Source organism: Gigantopelta aegis, chromosome 14, assembly GCF_016097555.1.
Source record: "Gigantopelta aegis isolate Gae_Host chromosome 14, Gae_host_genome, whole genome shotgun sequence".
In the NCBI taxonomy this organism is placed as follows: domain Eukaryota; kingdom Metazoa; phylum Mollusca; class Gastropoda; order Neomphalida; family Peltospiridae; genus Gigantopelta; species Gigantopelta aegis.
Window position 1 is genome coordinate 57756283 of NC_054712.1, and position 21608 is coordinate 57777890.

General features: G+C 37.9%; 2 protein-coding genes across 4 annotated transcripts in view; both read right to left on the reverse strand.

Annotated features, from left to right (window-relative positions):
• Positions 1–21608, reverse strand: part of LOC121388959 (acanthoscurrin-1-like) — a 72233-nt gene that overhangs the window by 44904 nt on the left and 5721 nt on the right. The window contains exons 1-5 of one of the 3 annotated variants that reach the window (XM_041520510.1): positions 5973–6121; positions 4489–4598; positions 3545–3667; positions 1902–1991; positions 1199–1303 (exon numbers count right to left, since the gene is read on the reverse strand). In XM_041520510.1, the coding sequence (XP_041376444.1) occupies positions 1906–1991; positions 3545–3667; positions 4489–4598; positions 5973–6106 (453 nt within the window). In that variant the 5' untranslated portion in view covers positions 6107–6121 and the 3' untranslated portion in view covers positions 1199–1303; positions 1902–1905. Of the gene's footprint in view, positions 1–1198; positions 1304–1901; positions 1992–3544; positions 3668–4488; positions 4599–5972; positions 6140–21608 lie in introns of those variants that run through there. The other 2 variants (XM_041520512.1, XM_041520511.1) reach the window with 2 other exon arrangements.
• On the reverse strand, positions 6590–7487 carry LOC121389358. Its single transcript, XM_041520952.1, has 2 exons — positions 6815–7487; positions 6590–6609 (listed from the first exon to the last, which is right to left on the reverse strand). The coding sequence occupies exons 1-2, from the start codon at positions 7485–7487 to the stop codon at positions 6590–6592; spliced, it is 693 nt and encodes a 230-aa protein (XP_041376886.1).

Consider the following 21608-nt stretch of genomic DNA (forward strand, 5'->3'; position numbering starts at 1 on the left):
AACGATTAGGTATAAACACCGACAAAACAATGACACAATTTTTACACTAATAGTTGTAATAACAGCTAAAACTGGCTGTAATTAATTCCAGTTTATAAACTGGGATAATAAATTATAGCTTTGCAAACATTATAAATATATCTAATAATATTAAACTGAACATTTATTGAAATAAACAATATTTTCGTTTTAACTTGTAAGAGCGTAACTTTGAACCCGACTATTGACGTCATTTTTGTAAATGACGTCATATGTTTCCCAGTTAAAGTGGCAATGTCGGATTTTGTAATTGATGTTTTGCCGTGAAAGCAACATTTCACCTATCTGGTTTTGTGAAAGGAATGTGTGCAAAGCTTTACAATAATATAAGTATTAATGTCTACTATTCATTAAACCTCATAAACATGCCCAGTGACTAAAATAACAATTAAAAGTCCCTGTTGCTAAATATACAGTTTCATAACTCCTGTGTTTTCTAATCTTGTGATTAGAAAGTAAAGTGATTAGTACCCATACATTACTCTCATTGATCACTAAGCTGCAAATTTAATTAATTAAATGGACAATCAAGGAGTGGCCATTACAATATAACGCCCTATTAAATTTTATACCATGCACATATTAGACATAGTAAAACATCAGCCTATGTTCACGGAGTACAGCGTTTCAGATCAATGAACCTTCGGACTACCGAACCTTCGAAGTTTCGAACATTCAGACTACAGAGCGGTCCCCGTTTTAAATGCAACATATGTTTAATCCCTACTCTAAAGACTAGCGCAGTAAAAAGATTAAAGTGCATAAGACACACGTCCATGGATAAATACATAGACAGCTGCTCTGATGGCAAGCACGCGTGAATCGCTGTCGAAACAGTAATTTTATCAGATGTTCGCAAAATGTGAGAACAAAACAGTTGTACTATGTTATTTTAAGGGCATTTGTCCGTTCCAACGTCACAGATACTCGTTTCACAACATTGTAACTTTATTCTCTGATCGACATATTCGGGAGGTATATAGAAAAGAGACGGGGTCAGATGGCCAGTGCCATTTATTCCCATTTATTCGATTTAAAGGCAAGGGATTCTTTTACTAAAAAGAAATTCTTATGCTGCTTTATGCTGCTGTATTGACACCTCAACACCTGAATTAAATGAGTGCATTATGTACAACAGACAACGTCAACAATGAAAACGTTAGTTTTACGAGTTTATTAAATAATTTAAGGTCTGAATTGTTGGACATGGTCGGGTATTCTCACACATTTGCAGACTTCCACCATAAGATGTGGACACCAAAATCTGAAAATAAACATATATATGCATGTTATAGTTTATGTTTAATATATTCTTAAAATCTGAATCAGCTGGAGTGCATTCACACCAACACACACACACACACCAAAACAATTAAAATATATATAAAATAAAATAAAATAAATAAATAAATAATAATAACAAATAATAATAATAATAATAATAATCAAACCTAATAATAGATTGCAACATTCATCGATCTGCCCCTGAGAATTAGACAGTGTGGGGTTGTAGTCTAGACAGTGGTGGGGTTGTAGTCTAGATAGTGGTGGGGGTTGTAGTCTAGACAGTGGTGGGGGTTGTAATCTAGACAGTGGTGTGGGTTGTAATCTAGACAGTGGTGGGGGTTGTAGTCTAGACAGAGGTGGGAGTTGTAGTATAGACAGTGGTAGGGTTGTAGTCTAGGCAGTTGTGGGGGTTGCAGGCTAGAAGCTGAATATTGATATATATCTGATATAGTTACAATTAATGACTCAAATATGAAAACCTGCTTAGTAACACTATCGTTGTTTGATTCCCTTTCAAATATCACAACTGTAGTTCCAATATGGCTGAAATTATTGATTCAAAGATGAAATAGTACCTGTTTAGTAATAGTATGATCCTTTGTATCCACCATAGGTTCCATATGTTGGATACCCGTAGATTGGCATTCCGATAGATCGTCTGTAACCTAAAACAAAGTAGAAATTTGCTTTTAGTAACAATCACCTTAAGAACACAACAAAATAATATTTGACAACATCCTCTTGCTATAGGTTAGCTGAGAATCCAAATGTTAATGGTTGACAACAAGAATTCACTGTGTTCAAAGTCATGGTTTTCAGAAGAAAAACAAATATGTTTAACGTTTACGTCAATTTGCTGTTGGTTTAGTTTCACTGCATCACTGGATCACATTGACTAATTAATAATCAGCTATTTGATGTCAAACATTTGACAAAATAATAAGAACAAAACTAAATATTTGACAACATCCACTTGCTATAGGTTTGCTGAGAATCCACATGTTAATGGTTGGCAACAAGAACTCACAGTGTCCAAAGAGATGACATGTTAAGAATAATCAGAAAAAAACCCTAAAACGAAGACGCCTAAAACCAATAAAGAGATTACACATACCTGTTAAATGGTATATTCAGAAGGCCTCAATTTCGCCAGTTGCCCTCTTAGCCGATGTACATCAAGAAAGCTTATAATACCACGTGTATGTATGGGATTTTAAAAGACCTCCATGGCACTTTCCATTTGTGACACCCAATAGCCAATGCGTATTTTTGTGCTGGGGTGTCGTTAAGCATTAATTGCAATACTTGGACACACATAATACACGTCTCCATTGAGCTGTTATACTTCTCTCTCGGTTAAAGGGGCATTCCTGAGTTTGCTGCATTGTAAAATGTTTACCACTAATAAAATATTTCTACGATTAAACGTACATATTAAATAGATTTTCTTGTTTAGAATATCAGTGTTTGTATATGCAATGTGTTTCTGGTCGTCTTAAAGGGACATTCCTGAGTTTGCTCCATTGTAAGATGTTTCCGACTAATAAAATATTTCTACGATTAAACTTACATATTAAATATATTTTCTTTTTTAGAATATCAGTGTCTGTATATTTAATGTGTTTCTGGTCGTCTTAATATTTGTAAGAAGCCCAAACTGGATTTTGTCTTCAAATAATTTCGTACGTACGAAAATATTATATGTTTGGAAATGAAATGAAATGTAACCTAGTACAAACATTAGAACGATCAGAAACACGTTTAATATACAGCCACTAATATATTATGCAGAAAAATATATTTGATATGTAATTACAATCGTTAAAAAGTCTGTTAGTCGATAACATCTTAAAAATTGCAACAAACTCAGGAATGTCCCTTTAATATTTGCAAGAAGCCCAAACTGGATTTTGTCTTCAAATAATTTCGTACGTCCGAAAAAAAAAAAATCTTTTAGGAAATAAAATGAAATGAAACCTAGTACAAATATTAGAACGACCAGAAACACGTTTAATATACACTAATATAAGTTTGAATAAATGTTTAACGACACAAAAATACACATCGGCTATTGGGTGTCTAATACAGGGTTGAACTCAGTAACGTCCCGATATTGTGGATGAGGATTTTGGTTCCAGTCATTATTTGCGTTCTCTAAATTTATTTCGATCAGTATACTATTGGCTTCGGGACCGCGATAACTTTAACGGGAACTTACGCATGCGTCCTCCTCCGATCATTCCACCTCCTCCGATCATTCCACCACCTCCGATCATACCACCTCCTCCGATCATTCCACCTCCTTTGATGAATCCACCTTGGCCAGGCCAAGTTGGGTATCCTTCAGTGAAAAAGTAAACAGTTATAATAAGAGCTTATCTACATTCTCTATATAGATTCAACTTATTGTATCCCAAGACCGGTTTTTTTCACTGAACTATCTCCAGCTCTCAAATAAATAAAAATCCATTCGTGGATCCAGTGTGGTGTCATAGAGATCATCTCACTGCCCCAGCTCGTTTGAAAATATTAATCCGTGATCCAGGTTATATATAAGGTGGTTTGGGCCCCAAGAGGTGAGGGGTCACCTTCTCCCGGCATGAACCCACAATAGCCTCGATGGGTGCCATCTGAACGCAAGAATATGCTCAACTTGCAAAATGGGGGTGTCTGTCCTCGTACAGACGAATGAGCCACAAAGAGAATGGCTGTCGTCTTACATACAAAGCAATCTGTATCATCATTACTCGGTTAAAATCTCCGTGTTGTATGCAGGCACGGCGGAGCACGGGTAGGCTGCCCCCCCCCCCCCCCCCCCCCCCCCCCCCCACCCCACCCACCTACCCAATAATGTTTAATCAAAAATATTATTGGTAGTAAATCTTAAGGCTGAGATGCCGTTTACTTGTATAATGCAGGAAATCGTATTTCAGGACATCTAGTTTCAACATTTTAAGGGGGACACTACCCACCGAATATCCCTAGAAACTTTGCTTTGCGCTCTCGATCTCAGTCACTACCCCCCCCCCCCCCCCCCCCCCAATGTCTACTTGCTCTCCGCCAAGCCTTGTTGTGCAGAGATACAAAGCCGATCACGCTAACGGCTCTGTGGTTTAGATTTAGGTTTAAATCAATTAACGACCAGTTCATTATCATATTTACCGGATTGCCCATAACCGTAGCTGTAGGGGTTGATGATCGCGGACGACATAACCACGCATGCGCACAAACAGAGGATGAGCAGCCCAGACATTTTGTTGTCGTCTTGGAACCTGGAATACCAGAAGGAAGTAAAATAGTATTAGAACTTTTGTTTAATTTTTAACACAATTCCCAGGCCCCTTTCCTAATACCCCCATACCCTGTGGTAAAATATCCCAGAATGCAATTGATAGCAAGGCTTTTATGAATCAAAAACAGGGAACCAATTTACAAAGCCTATTTTTATTAAACATAGGTGTTTAAGCAATGTAGAATTCGGTTCAAATATTCTCGGGCCGTCTAAAGGCCCGTATACACGATCAAGCATTTGTCGAAAAACATTGTTGGCCAAACTGGGACAAATGTTCCCACTTGTTCATGTTTGTATTACTTTCTATCTAAATGAGGCAACATTCTACAATTTTTTGCAGGTTTTTCACGTTTGTTTATAATGAAACTTTAAAGAAGTATTAGCGTAAATATATAGAAAAAGGCCTGTGACAGGAATGGGCTGACTTATGATGAAATTGTTTTACTGTGATTCTGTATTTTTATATTTTGAGTGGTGCGTATATAAAATCAGCAGAAAATTTCGCTAAATTATATATTAAACTTTAAAAATTACAAAAACGCAATTACGATTATTTTATGAAATTATTTCGCCAAATTAAAATAAAAATCGCCAATTGCTCTTAAACTTCACGAATGCCAGAGCTAGCTTTGCAGATAGTTATACCCACGTGGTCTTTACACGTAAAAAGTTTAATAGTTGCAAAATAGCTGTTATGCTTTGTTCCATATAAAAGTAATCATTGCCTATTAATACGGTACAATAATGATTATTATTGGATTTGCCAAAGTTGTAGTTTAAGCAAGCAGTTGTCAGTAATTTGTAATTTAACTAGTGGTGTTCCAATGGTCGACTGTAATCGACAATTGATCGGATGGACTCCACTGATGTGTTGATCGATTATAAACATCCACAATCGATTATCGCGGGTAATATTAACGGTATTTGTTACAACAATTTGAATGATGGAATTTGTTAACATATGACAGGGTTTGGGTTTGTTTGCAAGTGTATGTAAAGAAAACAAATAATCAATAAGTATATACAAAAATTATCAATTTGTAGACGTTTCTGGTGAACACGACAATAGGAGCATAGTCATAATAATTTCAATCGTTTTTAAGTTTATAGAATTCTAACCGATTGTATAATCGAAAGTTGATCGATTCGTGCAAACCGATTATAAACCGATGATCGATTACCACATTCCGACCAATTCTCAACACTGAACTCAACAGTAAAAAACCGCTGTAATAGCCGAACATGTTTTACACTTCCTAATAACTAAATCTATTTTTTATATGCCAAGAGAAAGAACATTTTGTACTATTTAAATAATTCATATGTATATATGTATGTATAAATGTGTACTTACCTAGATAGCTTGCAAAGTCTTCTGTGTGATTGGATACCCAACGTAAAGATGTGTAGAAAACGCTTGTATTTATACAGTTTTAAACAAACATTATGTCCGCTAAAATTGCGTATGCTGGTACGCTTCCGTCTCATAAATATCCATCAATCAAGCACGAGTTTCCTTATTTCCTAAGTTTGAAGAATTAAAATCAGTTAATTAGGCCATCTTTTAAAAATGTTTTGTTTTCTGTAATACGTCACACCATATTAGATGTTGGTCGGTCTATCAGTGTATTCTGTTTTATTATTTAAGCTTTAAAATATCATGTAAAAAGAAGAAGAAAAAATGTGCCTGAGAGAGGAAAGGAGTAATGGGGTTTTAAAAATATAATTTATGAGTCGGTTTTTTTTACATTAAATGATATATGTTTTAAAGGTACAATATTTCTATTTTTGGCTGTTAATGTCTTTTATAAGCTTAGTTTTTCGTACAAAAATGATTTTCATTGTTTCCTTTGTTTGTAGAATTAGAATTGGTTAACTAGGCTAAATTTTAAAAAAGGTTGTTGTTCTGGAACCTATTTTACTTGATTACTGTTGGTTGGTGGGTATATATGTTACAGGAAATATGTATTATCAGGAAATATGTATAATTCCTGAAAATTTCAGGAAATATGTGTAATGTCTGATTCACTCAGGAAATATGTGTAATTCCTGAAATTTCCAGTAATTATACATATTTCCTGAAATCTGATGGTGAAAATTATACATATTTCCTGAAATCGTTCTGATGAGAAAACCAATAGTATTTAAAGAGCAGTATTTGATGTAAAGTAGCAATTTGGTTGCGTGAATATTTACCATTGAGAGTGCCACCTTTCACAGCAATACTGTACATGTCATTGTCACTGCATTCAGTTACAACACCAATGATATTCCGTGGATCAGTTCTACCTCTGTGAACATGGGGGATAGATATAGTCACATTGTCGCCGACTTGTACGGGTGCAAAGATACGCTTACTTCTTTTCACCATGCGTTCACCTTGCATAGTTTGGGCTTCATTAGCTCTCTTTCGCTGTATCTGAATTGCTTCTTGGCGAGAGGAAACAAGTTCTACTTGAGCATTCACAGTAACTTCATCGGATGTAGTTGGAGAGTTGGGAAGAGTTGCTGGGTCAGATACAGAGGAGTCAGTTGCAGTGGTCACGTGATCAACATCTTCACCAGGAACTGGCATTGCAATGGCTGCAAGTAGATCATCTTCTGACTGCAATCGATGGAGAATTTCAGGAGGGAGGCTACATGATGACAGACCAGTGCGAGCACCAGAACCCAACTGTGCCGCAAATGGAGAACACTTAATTCCACTGTGAAGACTGGAATGTTTCTGAAACTGAACAAATTTGAGTCCAACAGTCCATTCAGTTGTATTGTTATCTCCTAACCAACAAACAAGCATGTCCTTAATGTCACAGTTTGCTCTTTCTACGGACCCTTGACTCTGTGGATGCCTAGGTTTCCCATGGACCATCACCAATTCTGGCCACAATACTTTCAGTTCAGTGATTACATGTGCAGTAAATTAACTAGGCACTGCTAATCCTTAGGTATGTTTGAAGTAATTAAGAAGCCTTCTCCCACAAGATGAAGAAGTATTTTCTTTTCTTTCTTTAACAAATTGCTACTTTACATCAAATACTGCTCTTTAAATACTATTGGTTTTCTCATCAGAACGATTTCAGGAAATATGTATAATTTTCACCATCAGATTTCAGGAAATATGTATAATTACTGGAAATACACATATTTCCTGAGTGAATCAAACATTACACATAGTTCCTGAAATTTTCAGGAATTATACATATTTCCTGATAATACATATTTCTGTAACATATATATATATATATATATATATATACTCTTCAAAAAAAGAAACGCAAAAGGGTACAAATGGGTTATAACTCCGATTTTATGTTTCCTACCGGTTCATGCTTTGTGAATATAAGGTCATTGCATGTCCCAAACACATTCCCACGGTTACATTCGATAAAACGCAGCTACTGTACAATAAAGTTCCAAAATGTGAATATTCGCAAAAACGCAGCCACGTGCAAACCATGTCACCACTGCACGTGCGTTGTCTGCACGTGCAACATGAACACCGACAGTATAAAAGTGCAGGGTGTTCGCTTGCCTGGCCTCTGTATCTGGCCGACAGTTGACAATCCAGGACATGCCACGTCTCAGTGAACCGCAGAGAAAACAATGCCATCGGCCGACTAGACGCAGGCGAATCCAGAACGGCCGTTGCCAGGGCATTCCATGTGTCCCCAAGCACCATCTCCAGACTGTGGGACCGTTACCAGCAACATGGATCAACACGTGACCTCCCTAGATCCGGTCGACCACGGGTCACTACCCCCGGGCAGGGACCGCTACATCCGGGTACGCCACCTTCGGGAACGATTGACTACTGCCACCTCCACAGCCGCAGCAATACCAGGTTTGCGCAGGATATCCGACCAGACCGTACGGAACCGCCTACGTGAGGTAGGAATTCGTGCCAGACGTCCAGTTTCGAGGTGTCATCTTAACACCACAACACCGTCGACTCCGACTGCAGTGGTGCCAGATTCATCGACAATGGCCTCAACTGCGATGGAGACAGGTGTGGTTCAGTGACGAGTCCCGATTTCTGCTCCGACGTCATGATGGAAGATGTCGCGTGTATAGGCGTCGTGGTGAACGTTATGCGGCAAACTGCGTGCAGGAAGTGGACAGATTCGGCGGGGGTAGTGTCATGGTGTGGGCAGCCATCTCACACACTTACAGAACTGACCTGGTCCACGTGCAGGGCAACCTGAATGCACAGGGCTACATTGACCAGATCCTCCGGCCACACATCGTTCCAGTTATGGCCAACGCCAACGCAGTGTTCCAACATGACAACGCCAGGCCTCACACAGCACGTCTCACAACGGCTTTCCTACAGAACAACAACATTAATGTCCTTCCTTGGCCATCGATATCACCGGATTTGAACCCAATTGAGCATCTATGGGACGAGTTGGACCGACGCCTCCGACAGCGACAACCACAGCCCCAGACCCTGCCCGAGCTGGCAGCAGCCTTGCAGGCCGAGTGGGCCACCATCCCCCGGGACGTCATCCGTACTCTGGTTGCTTCAATGGGCAGGCGGTGCCAGGCAGTTGTCAACACACGCGGAGGCCACACCCGGTATTGACTCCAGATGGCCTTGACCTTGGTGGTGTGTCCTATCACTTACTCACAATGGACTAAGAGTGAATTGTGAACAATCCTGCAACATTTGGTAATTATCGGACTCACCATTCAATAATTAAATCAATTCTCCAAATGTTACGACAATGTGGTTTTGCGTTTCTTCTTTTGAAGAGTATATATATATATATATATATATATATATATTATTTTATTTTTTTTGGTTGGTGGGTATATTTATTTTATTATTGAAATATTCTAAAATAAATTAAAGAAAATAATAAATAAAACAACGAAAAACGAATGATAAAATAAAATGAATGAATGAATGAATGAATGTTTAACGACACCCCAGCACGAACAATACATCGGCTATTGGGTGTCAAACTATAGTGAAAGATTATGATTAAATTCAAATACAAAAGTGGACGGGAAGGAATATTTGTTCCCCTATTATTAACCCTTCCCGGGGTAAAACCTTACATTACTTTTCAAGTGACGAGTCAAAGATATATACACCCACAACAGTCTCTTGCTTTTACCCACAGTGCAACGTGTAATGTATGTAAAGTTAAAGTTTCTTTAGTTTAACAACGCGGGTTTCCCGCGGTCATTAAAAACCTGGAACAGTTTTTAAATTTGCAAAATACTTTTCGAAAATTTTGATAACACTGAAAAGTCATGGACAAGTTTTGAAATATCCGCATCGGCGAGATATTTTCGATCATGCTTATCAGAGTGCGAGCGATCACTTTCTGTCGTATAATGCGCAGTTACTTTTCTTGAATGGGCACAATGTCATTTTGACGTAAGAGCTGAGTTCAGGATAAAATGATCGCCTTCACTCCCTGTATGCTTCTCTTCTTGGCAACAAGAAAGAATTCTGCCAGCTTTGGGCAGTAGTCAAGCCTTTTTGTCGCTATCACATGGACAAGTTGATGTGGAAAGGGGCTTTTCTGTGAACAAGGAGGCCTTAGCAGATAATCAGAGAGCCCTATCCCTTATATCAAGGAAGGTAATTCTTGACCACATTTGTCATGTTGGAGGCATCCAGAATGTAAAGCTATCCAAAGAACTTATGTCATCAGCATCAAATGCCAGGAATAGGTACAGACTTTACCTGGAAGAGCAACGGGAAAGGACAGAAGAAGCTGACAGATCAAAAAAAGAGAAACGATGAAGAACTGGCCATCTTGATGAGAAAGAAGGCAAGGCTAGAGGCAGACATCCATCAACTGCTAAAAACTGCTGACGAACATGCAGACATCGCAGAGCAGAAAAATGACTTACGCCTCCTGAGTGTTTCCAACAGCCCCAAGAAAGGTGCAAAGGCTAAAGAAAGTCAGCTGAAAGAGCTTCTTTCCTAAATAGATTCCATATGGGCTAGTGTAGCCAAATGATATGCAACTTGTGTTTTACCTATTTGTCTGCTCCTGTCATAAACAGTGATTGCAAATACTTAATTTGCTACAAGTGAAGTGTTGTATTTATGCTGCCCATAATATTTTAACAAGTTGACGACTGTGTTTACTAAGTGATTTTCTACCAGCCCAGAGGTTTTGTACACACAGTTTTCCATTCTTAGGACTGTGTAAATGTAGCACGGTGTCTCTAGACAACTGCCAATCCTGGATATTCCAAGTGGCTTACCCCGTCATCAGATTGCCAACAGTAATTGGATTACCAGTACTTGTTGTTGATCCTGTTTGTCTGCTCCTGCTGCTCCTGCCATTAACAGTGACTGTATATACATATTTACTTTCTCCTGTTTGTCTGCTCCTGCCATTAACAGTGACTGTATATACATATTTACTTTCTCCTGTTTGTCTGCTCCTGCCATTAACAGTGACTGTATATACATATTTACTTTCTGTTTTAATTACTTATTGTGATGTATTATGTCCCTGAAAACCATCTTTGTCACCATTGAAAGACTTTGATATGTTTTTCCTCTCTAACGAGTATAAACCCTGTCTTTTTATCAGGTTGAACATTTAGTTTTACCAGATTTCAATTTTATCTCATGGCAGTGTCACACATCTGTAAATTTTTACATATTTGTGTGCAAAAAGGTCATTAAATTTTGGGAAATGTTTTGAAATTTGATTATTGGAAGTACAGGAACCCTGACAACACCACTAGAACACGTGGAATAAATAATCATCGGCTATTGTATGTCAAACATTTGGTAATTCTGAGACTCAGTCTTTAGAGAAAACCCGCTACATTTGTACAAAAGTAACAAAGGATCTTTTATGTCAGAAAATGGGTCCACCTTCCATCCAGGACCCAAACACTGCATTTAACTGGGTTAACTGTCGAGGTATAAAGGTCATACAGTCGATCGATCCTGCTCCCCTTCCCATCCCAAGCAGTACCCCACGACACAGGACTTAACGTGCACATTCAGAGCAGGCTGTTGTAGCGCACACCTGTCACAGTTCCTTCGTCCGGGACAGGAAAGGGTTGGGGTGGGTGGGAGAAGGGACAGCCCGCGCTTGGCATGTGCAAGGGAGCACTAGCAACCCGACCAGGGTCGGTAGCAGGCGAAAAGTCGTCCTATGTAATGTCCTGTTTATGGAAAAGAAAATATAAAAAATCACTTGCTGCTTAAATTCGTGCCGAGTCGTCTGGATGGCGGCAGCGGGTTTCTACCTCTTTTATTTTCTATGTAACCCTCGATCTTATTCTTTCAGTTGCACTGTGTCACCCAAATTCTATCTCACTAATTCTCTCTCTCCCTCTCTCTCTCTCTCTCCCTCTCTCTCTCCTTCCTCCCTCTCTCTCTCTCTCTCTCTCTCTCTCTCTCTCTCTCTCTCTCTCTCTCTCTCTCTCTCTCTATCTCTCTCTCTCGCTAAAGATTGTGTTAAACAAGTAGTTATTCTGTTTTTTCCTTCACAGGCGAGGATGCGTCTTTAATGTAAAGATCGTCGACAGTGCAGATTGCATGATTGTGATTATTATGTCAGCTTTTGTTTATTAATCTTCATTCGTGTCGAAAAATCAACCAGTCGTGACGATAACTTAACAGGAAGCGCGGTTATGCTTGCCACAAAGTTGTAGTGAGACCAGTTGCAATGGTTCACGTCAACGTTTATTGCATATATGTCGTAATAAAGATTCACCACAAACAAACCGAAAGCTGCACAGTTTAAAGTATATAGAGAATATTACATGAGTGGCCGTTGCATACCATGCCATACAAGGACTTGTTTTTAAACACGTGTGTTGGGGCCTATTTTGTAATATGTACCCATTTTGTAATAAAAAAAATAAAAAACCGACCCATTTTGTAATTAAAAACCCTGCCCATTCTGTAATAAACATAGGTACCCATTCTGTAATAAACATAGGTACCCATTCTGTAATTTTAAAAAACCCGACCCATTTTGAAACAAAAATTACCCATTCTGTAATAAATACTTTAAAACGTTGGAATATGACCCAGGTATTAAATATATTTTTTACAAATTTAAATAATTTTAACCATTCGGCGAGACGTCTAAGGTCGATCCCACTAAGTAGATCATACGTAGACCAATTGACATTCCCTGTTCCATCCAGTGCTCCACTACTAATATATCAAAGCCTAGGTCTGTACTGTGGTTAGTGGAACATGCGGATGTGGGAAATATCTTCAGTAGTCTTTGTATGGAATTTATAGAAGCGTCAGACTAAAAATATGTTCCATTTATAATTCGGCAATTATTTCAATATCTGCTGAAAGGACTTCCGATTAAGGTATTTTTCTCCGAAAATTGATATTAATATTTGCTAATTTACTCTCGACTTCCCAGTGAAACCTAGGCAAATTTTTTTTTTTAAAGTTGTGTGTTATTCTCTGTATTATGTGACAATCTTGAATCTCCTAATGATTAACTATTCAATGTCGCATCTCTACACAACAGAGTGAAAAAAACGTTATGATAAGAGTTTAGACGGTTTACAACAATTAATCATTATACGGTGCATTGTGTATAACAATAGCAGTGCTGGATTTCATTATGATCTGTTATATCCACAGCATATAGAACTATCACTTCAAATAGGTTTTGGCATTTTCTACAGCTACCGTAAGTAATGGGACATCTAAATGCATACATGGATGTGCACATATTAATATCTCAAATAAGGAACTATAGGTAGCAATCCACCCAATAACATCTCACCGACACTGCCACGCCTGCCATTGGTACTATACACGACAGGACTTGGTGTCACATGGTGTTGTTTTATTTCACCAGTAAATTCATGTGATTTTTTTTGAATTAATATCAATGTACTGGGTACAATTATTCTTAACACATGTCAAGGGTGCCCCTAAAATTGACCCCTTCCGTACGGCGTGATTGACAACCGCGCTGGACCAATCATATTTCGCGGTTCAAAGACCACGTGGCCCAACTTTGCTTGGACGCCATTAGGTTAGACAACATAATTTTTTCGATGTGTAACGTTTTTGTATAGTTAGCATTAAAATTAGTTAAAATAATTGTCTCCTCCAACTGAATCATAATCATGGTAAACATATACTTCTGCTGACATGTGTTAACAGTGATGACAGCTATGCGGATCCTACGATTGACGTAAAATCAGTGTTTTCCTGCGAAACACGTCACATGGTTACGTGGTATTGAAAGTGAAGTTTTGCCGAAATCCATCAAAATGTAACTGATATATAAATTCTACGAAGGTAAGAGTTCAAAAATCACTTACCCTCCAATGTAATGGTATTTATTGACTCATTTAATCAGTCTTCGATGTGTATATTGTCGTTAAGAATCCGTCGTTAAACTGCATACAGTCCGCCGACTTCCGATCGTTCCAGCATTCAATTCATTCCGGCTTAAGTTAGGTTTAGGGTTAGTGATAGTATTAACAAGCATGCTCGAACGTTTGGAAGTCTTTTTTTTTTTTGGCATGTGTGTGTGTGTGTGTGGGGGGGGGGGGGGGATGAGGGAATAGCCTATATGGCTGTGAGCTTTAGCGGGGTAAGGACGTATTGTCTGGAAAGTTATAAATTAGGCAGATTTTATGTAGGGACCCTGACATTTTTTGAAGCAAAAAAGAAAGAGAAAAAAAGAGAAAATTTTAATTTTTGCAATCGGAACACATCTGCCAATTACGGTTTGTCGGTTTGATTCGATTTAAGCCAGTGCATCACAACTAGTATACCAAAGGCTGTGGTATGTGCTATTTTATCTATTGGGTGGTGTATATAAAATATACCTGGCTACTAATAGGAAAATGTAGCAGGTTTCCACTCGAGACTATACATGTCAAAAGTACAAAATGTTTGCCATCCAATAGCTGATGATTAATAATTCAATGTGCTCTAGTGGTGTCTTTAAACAAACCAAACTTTAACTTATCCATTAGTCCCCCTCCACCCCACCCCCAATTAAAACAACACAATTTTACCATAATATATATTAAAACAATTCTTCACCTAACGTGTTCATGTGTTTGTGATCTTTGACCAGCCCTTTGATATTCTTAGAATTTTCCACTTAATGGTTTCTGCCAGAGGGTACTGAGGGTAAAATGATGTACCCTAAACTCTTGGAAGTTAATGGATATATTTTTTTAATGATTAGATAAATGATAGTAAAAGAATTGTTGTTTTCTGGTGGTCATGTGCCTGAAATGTAATGACCTAACCCTAATTTCAAAACATTTCAAACCTATAACCACCTAGATGAGGCACTTACATCTGTTTTATTTTTATTACCTACCCTAAATATGATTTTCTTTTGGAGACCGTAGCTTTGTTTTTCATCATTATTTTAGCAAAACATAGACATTTTTCTTCTTCCACATGTCATCTTATATGTAGCTTTGTGCAACTTTCTAATAGAAATCAAATAACATTGTCAGAGTTAAATATATTGTTTACTACTTTTCTTAATGTACTGCTATACTTTTAATTTTATAATTTGTTTAGTCACACTGATTTTTTTCCTGTTTTAAAAAAATTAAATTAAACTTTAAATTAATACAACGATATGTAATTAAGTTACAGACTAATATACTTCTTCAAATGGATGTGAAATACTTAACATGTTTGTTTTTATATATTTCAGTAACTGAACCAATGGATGTGGAGTCAATGATTAGATGTCGAAAATGAGATTCTGAAGACAAACTGTTAAACAAATTGCATTGCATCTTGATATTGAGAACAGAATGATAGAAATAGTAGAACAGTTTTAACTGACATGTAAAAGAAAAACTGGAACAGGGGGTGAAATTGCTGCTGAAAATGTAACACTTTCAAAAATTTCATTTAATACAATATTCATTGTTTTTTTGTGTTTGACATATTGCTGCTAAAGAGTAATCCAGACTTGCAAGACTTGGGATTCAGTTTGACACCACCCATCAAGTGATAATCTGTAATTGCTCAGTTGACTGTACACGTTTCGAGGATTTGGAGATGGATGCCACAGAAAGATACATTTTTGAATAAATATATTTACCGGTACTAGACTGCATGGCGATTAATATGTAAAGACCCTCTCTTTGAGAAAAAAGAAAATGTTAGGAAGTATTCGCATAATAAATATTAAACAAATTGTGCGAACAGCAATCTGTGGTTTAGTTTCATGTTATTTTTGTTTTAAATTTTACATACATTTTTTAAAATTAAATTTTCAATTTATATAATTGTTCTGTAGGCACGGGTTGTCTTATAATATTTAGTACTATTTCTTATCTGCCTATGCCTCTAGAACAGAAATCTTTGTGAGTACATTCTGTGCTGACAGTAGGATAACTAATGGGGGTGGGGTGGGTGGGGGGTGGGGTGGATTGTTGGGGCCAGAAGCTTCAAGTTTGATTCCCAACAGTTGTTGCCACAACACATGAGTTTATAATATATTTAAACACTGTATTGTACTGGCTTAATTGACAAATATTTGACAGGCTGTCCAGCGATCCTACTTTTTCTTACTTTTTGGTCTTTGTCCTATTTTTCCTACGTACTGTTTCAGTTCTACGTTTGTCCTACGTTTTCTTACTTTTGTCCTACAGTTTCTGTATTTTCATTCCTAATTGTGTCCAACTTTTTCATAAGGGTGTGCTAGACAGCCTGATTTTATAACGAGGGGATGGGGCACCCATAGGTACACAGTCCTAATCAGTGCCGTATTAACCCATGGCAGGACCCCTCGACATCCCCCAACATTTAACACTAAAAGATAAAAAAGGTTGCATGGGCCCCTGCTTTTGGTGGGCCCCTAGGCTTCAGGCTAGTCAGCCTTAGGGATAATGTGGCACTGGCCCTAATAGGTTTTGTCAGAACGAAGACGGGCCAATATGTTAGTATACATAACTGGAGGGCCAAAGATGTGGTCACCACTAACCCACCCTCTGGGCGTAGCCCGAGATCTATTATACCCGTCACTCAACGGCCGCAATAACCGTGGTCTATCTAGACAATTCTCTCGGAAAAGGATGATATAACTAGCTTGTACCACGCCCCCATTACAGATTTATATTGTAGCTTTATTAGTAATGTTAATGAAAGTGCTACTTTTTAAAACAATGTTCCAATTTACTTCCTGCTGAACTAGATGTGACCTGTAGGCGTAACTTTCTTCAGCCATTCAGCAATCGCTAAAAGTTAGGTCAGACACGCCCGTGGTCTATGGGATACACCACGGGTAAAATCAAAGGGACCGACACCAAAGCGTGGTACAAGTAAGAATACACCCTCATAAACTTAGCAATCCCACAATCTAAACCACTGCCTGCATAATTTTTGCAAAGGCGACTGTATCCTACTACAGTTTTGTATCCTTTCGTGCATAAAATGATGGTACATTGATACCATTCCCCAACGCCTTTTATTTTAATGTTACTGCTCACACACACACACACACACACACACACCCACACACACACTAAAGAAGGTGGTCGCGGTTTTAAACAAGTCGAGGGTCGTCTTGCTTCTCGGCTTATCGGGATTTCATTATAAATAGCCGAACAAACAACAGAAATTAAGATGAAAAAGAAGAAGAAAAACAGAAAGAAACAAGACATTTTAATTTATCAGTCCTGACAAGAAAAGTTAGCATAGGATGTTTTAGATCTTTAGTTGATTGATTATGGGTCGGCACGCAAGTCTTACTTGCAGATGCTAGATCCTATACACAACCAGGGACTTAGGCTTTGTCTTGGTGCGTTTAGAACATCTCCTGTAGAGAGCTTGTACGTTGATGCACACGAATCTTGTTTGGGTGCTAGGCGTGCAAATCTTTCTCTGCAGTATGCTACCAAGAATAAATCATTACTGAAACATCCAACACATGATGCGGTGTTTGATAACAAATATGTGAAGTTGTTTGATGCAAGGCCAAATGCTATTCGTACATTTGGTCTTCGCAGTCAGCGGTTTTTTTTTTATCGCTTTCCAACATTGATTTATCAGACACTTTGGAAACTCCTTCATATTTTGTTTTACCACCTTGGTGTATTACATCACCTAACATTGTGTTTGATCTTGCGCTGTTGTATATAAGCAATTTTTCATGGAAATACCGTGATTACATTCCTGTTTATACAGATGGATCATGGGTTGGAAATTCTGTGACTTGTGCTACAATTTTTCCATCAGACACAATCCTTTCCATTAGACTGCCTGACTCGGCATTGATCTTTAGTGCTGAAGTTTGAGCAGTCATTAAAGCCTTAGCAGAAATCAAGGATTCGATTGCATTCAAATTTATTATTTTTACCGACTCACTTTCGTGTCTCCAAGCTTTACGCAATATGAAGCTGGACCATCCCTTAATTGGGATGGTGATACGAAAGTGTGTCTTTTTATCTATTGCCAATAAAGATGTTGTATTTTGTTGGGTGCCCAGCCATGTTGGCATCAGAGGCAATGAAAAGGCAGATTCTACAGCAAAGTCTGCTTTGGATTTGCCTCATGCCATTGTTGGTGTACCGTATACTGATTTTAAATATAGCATTCACAAATTTATCTTTTCGACTTGGCAACATGATTGGGACGGTGCGGATGCGAACAAGCTTCATGCCATCAAGTCGGTCTTGGGAGAGTGGCATTCCACCTATAGACAGTGCAGGAAGGATGAGGTAGTCTTGTGTCGTGCCCGCATCGGTCATACTTTCTTGACCCATTCATGTATCTTGAAGAAAGATCCTCCACCTCAGTGTGAGTACTGTCTATGTCTTCTGACGATGCGACACATTTTGGTGGCGTGTAAGCATTTGTCAGCAACTCGAAAAGATATATTTGGTCAGAGAAATGTGATGGAATCATTTCGATTCCATCCAGAACTTGTATTACAATTTTTTCGAGATACTGACTTTTATTCTAAATCTTAATTGTATCTATCTGTGATATTTGTATTTTTGCACAGTCCTTTACACTGTGTTTTATTTCAATCTTCAATTGTTATATTGATGTTGACCATCACATTCTTTTTGCATTTACCATAGTTTGACACCAAATAGCCGATGTATTTTTCGTGCTGGTGTGTCGTTAAACATTCAAACATGCATATCCCCCCCCCCCCCACACACACACTTCTCCTTTACAACTGAGACGCTTTGCATGATCATGACATGATAGAGTTCCACCATGCGAGGAGGGTATATCGTCATGATCGTGACATGATAGAGTTCCACCATGCGAGGAGGGTATATCGTCATGATCGTGACATGATAGAGTTCCACCATGCGAGGAGGGTATATCGTCATGATCGTGACATGATAGAGTTCCACCATGCGAGGAGGGTATATCGTCATGATTGTGACATGATAGAGTTCCACCATGCGAGGAAGGTATATCGTCATGATCGTGTTAATTACTTCTGAGCCATTCGTTTTATGTGATGGTACGAGTTATTAAAGGAGACATTCCTGAGTTTGCTGCACTTTTTGTGATGTTATCCACTAACAAAGATTTTAACGATTGTATTTACATATCAAATATATTTTTCTGCATAAAATATTAGTGGCTGTATATTAAACGTGTTTCTGGTCGTTCTAATATTTGTACTAGGTTAAATTTCATTTCATTTCCAAACATATAATTTTTTCGTACGTACGAAATTATTTGAAGACAAAATCCAGTTTGGGCTTCTTACAAATATTAAGACGACCAGAAACACATTGAATTTACAGACACTGATATCCTAAACCAGAAAATATATTTTATATGTAAATTTAATCGTAGAAATAGTTTATTGGTCGAAAACATCTTACAATGCAGCAAACTCGGAATGTCTCTTTAATGGTATCTTAAACCTTGATTAATAATTTAAAGAAAGATGCTTTAAATCACAACCGATTTATTTATTCATTTTAAAATTAAAAACAATGAATCCATAGTCAATAGACTTGTCAAAAATGGAAGTTGTTAGCCAAACTGGCATCGTATTTAACAATACAGGAAATCCCACCTAAATGTTTTAAACAAAGGTCAAAATAAGAACCGATTTATATCAGAACTTCGACTTTCTGACTATTGCAGGCGAGATATCTTGCCCAACGTCACGTCAGTCGACATACTGTATTCTGCATACAGTGCATTCCCCAATTCATATTTCCCGCCGTTTTGCACACGGCACTCACTGGAAACGGAAATATAATTTTTAAAAAAAGATTTGTTTTGAAAATGATGCCTTTATTTTGATTTTTTCAATTGAAAATACCTTGAAATTTGAGTTCAAAAAGTGGTTTTCGGTAAGTATTTTCGCTTGACAACAATGGCGGCACGTCGCGGGCATTTTCAGGGATCGATTGCCGATTCTGACAGTTAATTTGATAATAAATTTGATCTGGACCTTTTGAGAATCCAGAATGATTAATCTCATTTGTTTTAAATGTTGACGCTAAAACCGCTTCCATAATAATCAACATTCCTATCTCTAAACAAAGTTGTGTCAAAAAGACGTTTTGACAATCCGGTGAAGGAGGACTGCCACACATAAGACCGGTTCGACAAATTCTAACCTCCTGTGACGGGACATGCTCTTATCTTTTCGCCTGTGGCGATGTTAATTGTTTTAGAGGGCTGTGTGCAGCTTGGTTACGTAATACACCCGCGCGACGGTGGTAGTCCTGCGTCCCAATACACACCAAGACCAGTTGTGGAGGCCATGTGGAGAGTGGTTACGTAATACCTCCGCGCGACCTTGGTATCTCTAGCGAACTAGGCGTCGATCAGTCTAGGCTTGTAAGGAAATATACCGTCTTGGTCGCTGTGGAAATATACACATCATAAGATTCGGTCCCGCCGACTGTCTCCGAACCAGTCTGGGATTTTTGAATAAATAGATAGGATTTTAGATATATCGGGGAGAAACATTGGAAGTATCCAGGGGAACGGACGTGGTCTAACTGAACGAAATATATTAGTTCAGACCGGACTTGGTAAATATATATTTCTGCTCTGTTGTATAACCTTGATGTGATTGATGTGACTTTAAATATATTATTACTGTATTATACCAATATTCTTTAGACAGTGTCTCCGGTAATCTGACGAAGTAAATTGTAGGCTTCACTGTTCTAATATTTTTATACGAGTATTTGGTAAGATAAAGCTTAGCCGGTCATCCTAGAGGACCTAGGTAAACTGTAGGTTATTGTCTTTATTGTGATATGTACCAGTATTAATTCTGTATTACAAGGTTACTGAATTAGTATTTAAGGGTTAATTAAAAATTAACCAGTTAGGAATAGAGTTGTAATTCCTTTATTAATTAAGTTCCCCAGGAAGCGTTTCTCAATTATCACACGTGTGTGTGTTGTATCACGGTGAAGTGATTAGAATATTGTGTAAACTAGACACCTAGTGATTATCTAATTAAGTGATTAGCTCTGGGTTGTTATTATATTGTTGTTGTTAATTAACTACTGCGGCAAGTACATTTGTCACCGTAGTGTTAATACAGATTCCAAAGTGTATTGTGTTTTGTTGTGTTTTCTAGTGAACTAAACGTGCTATATATATATATATTTATATAAGATCTTATCTCTGATTATACCTAGAGCCGAGCCACTCGGGTTTAGACTGCCCGATACAGGACAGGACTCTTACATACATTAATAGACAGCTGTGTTGTCATCCTTGATCGTGGTGAGGATCGTGGTTAGTGTTTGTAACATGGATTTGGTGGTGTGTTTTCTAAGTCCCGCAATATAGCTTTCATTGTTTGGAGTCTTGTGACGCTTAGGAATCCAATCTAAAGGCGACTCCAAACGACATGACTGTCTCGTACGAGAAAAGTCGATAAACATTGCGATTTTATCGCATTGTGGAGAGTTTCAGTATTTTGGTATGTGTCATTTCTGAGTTCAAAACGCCTTAATCGCGTTTACAATGTCTCATTGTGGAGAGTTTCAGTATTTTCAATGTTTCTAGTTCAAACGTTGTAGT

What these genes read in the sequence shown, in the direction of transcription:
- LOC121389358 (XM_041520952.1), bottom strand. Translation starts at nt 7,487, where the DNA reads ATGGTCCATGGGAAACCTAGGCATCCACAGAGTCAAGGGTCCGTAGAA. An exon ending in GAAAGGTGGCACTCTCAATG is followed by an intron (nt 6,610 to 6,814) that starts GTAAATATTCAC and finishes TGAAATTTTCAG; the next exon opens with GAATTATACATATTTCCTGA.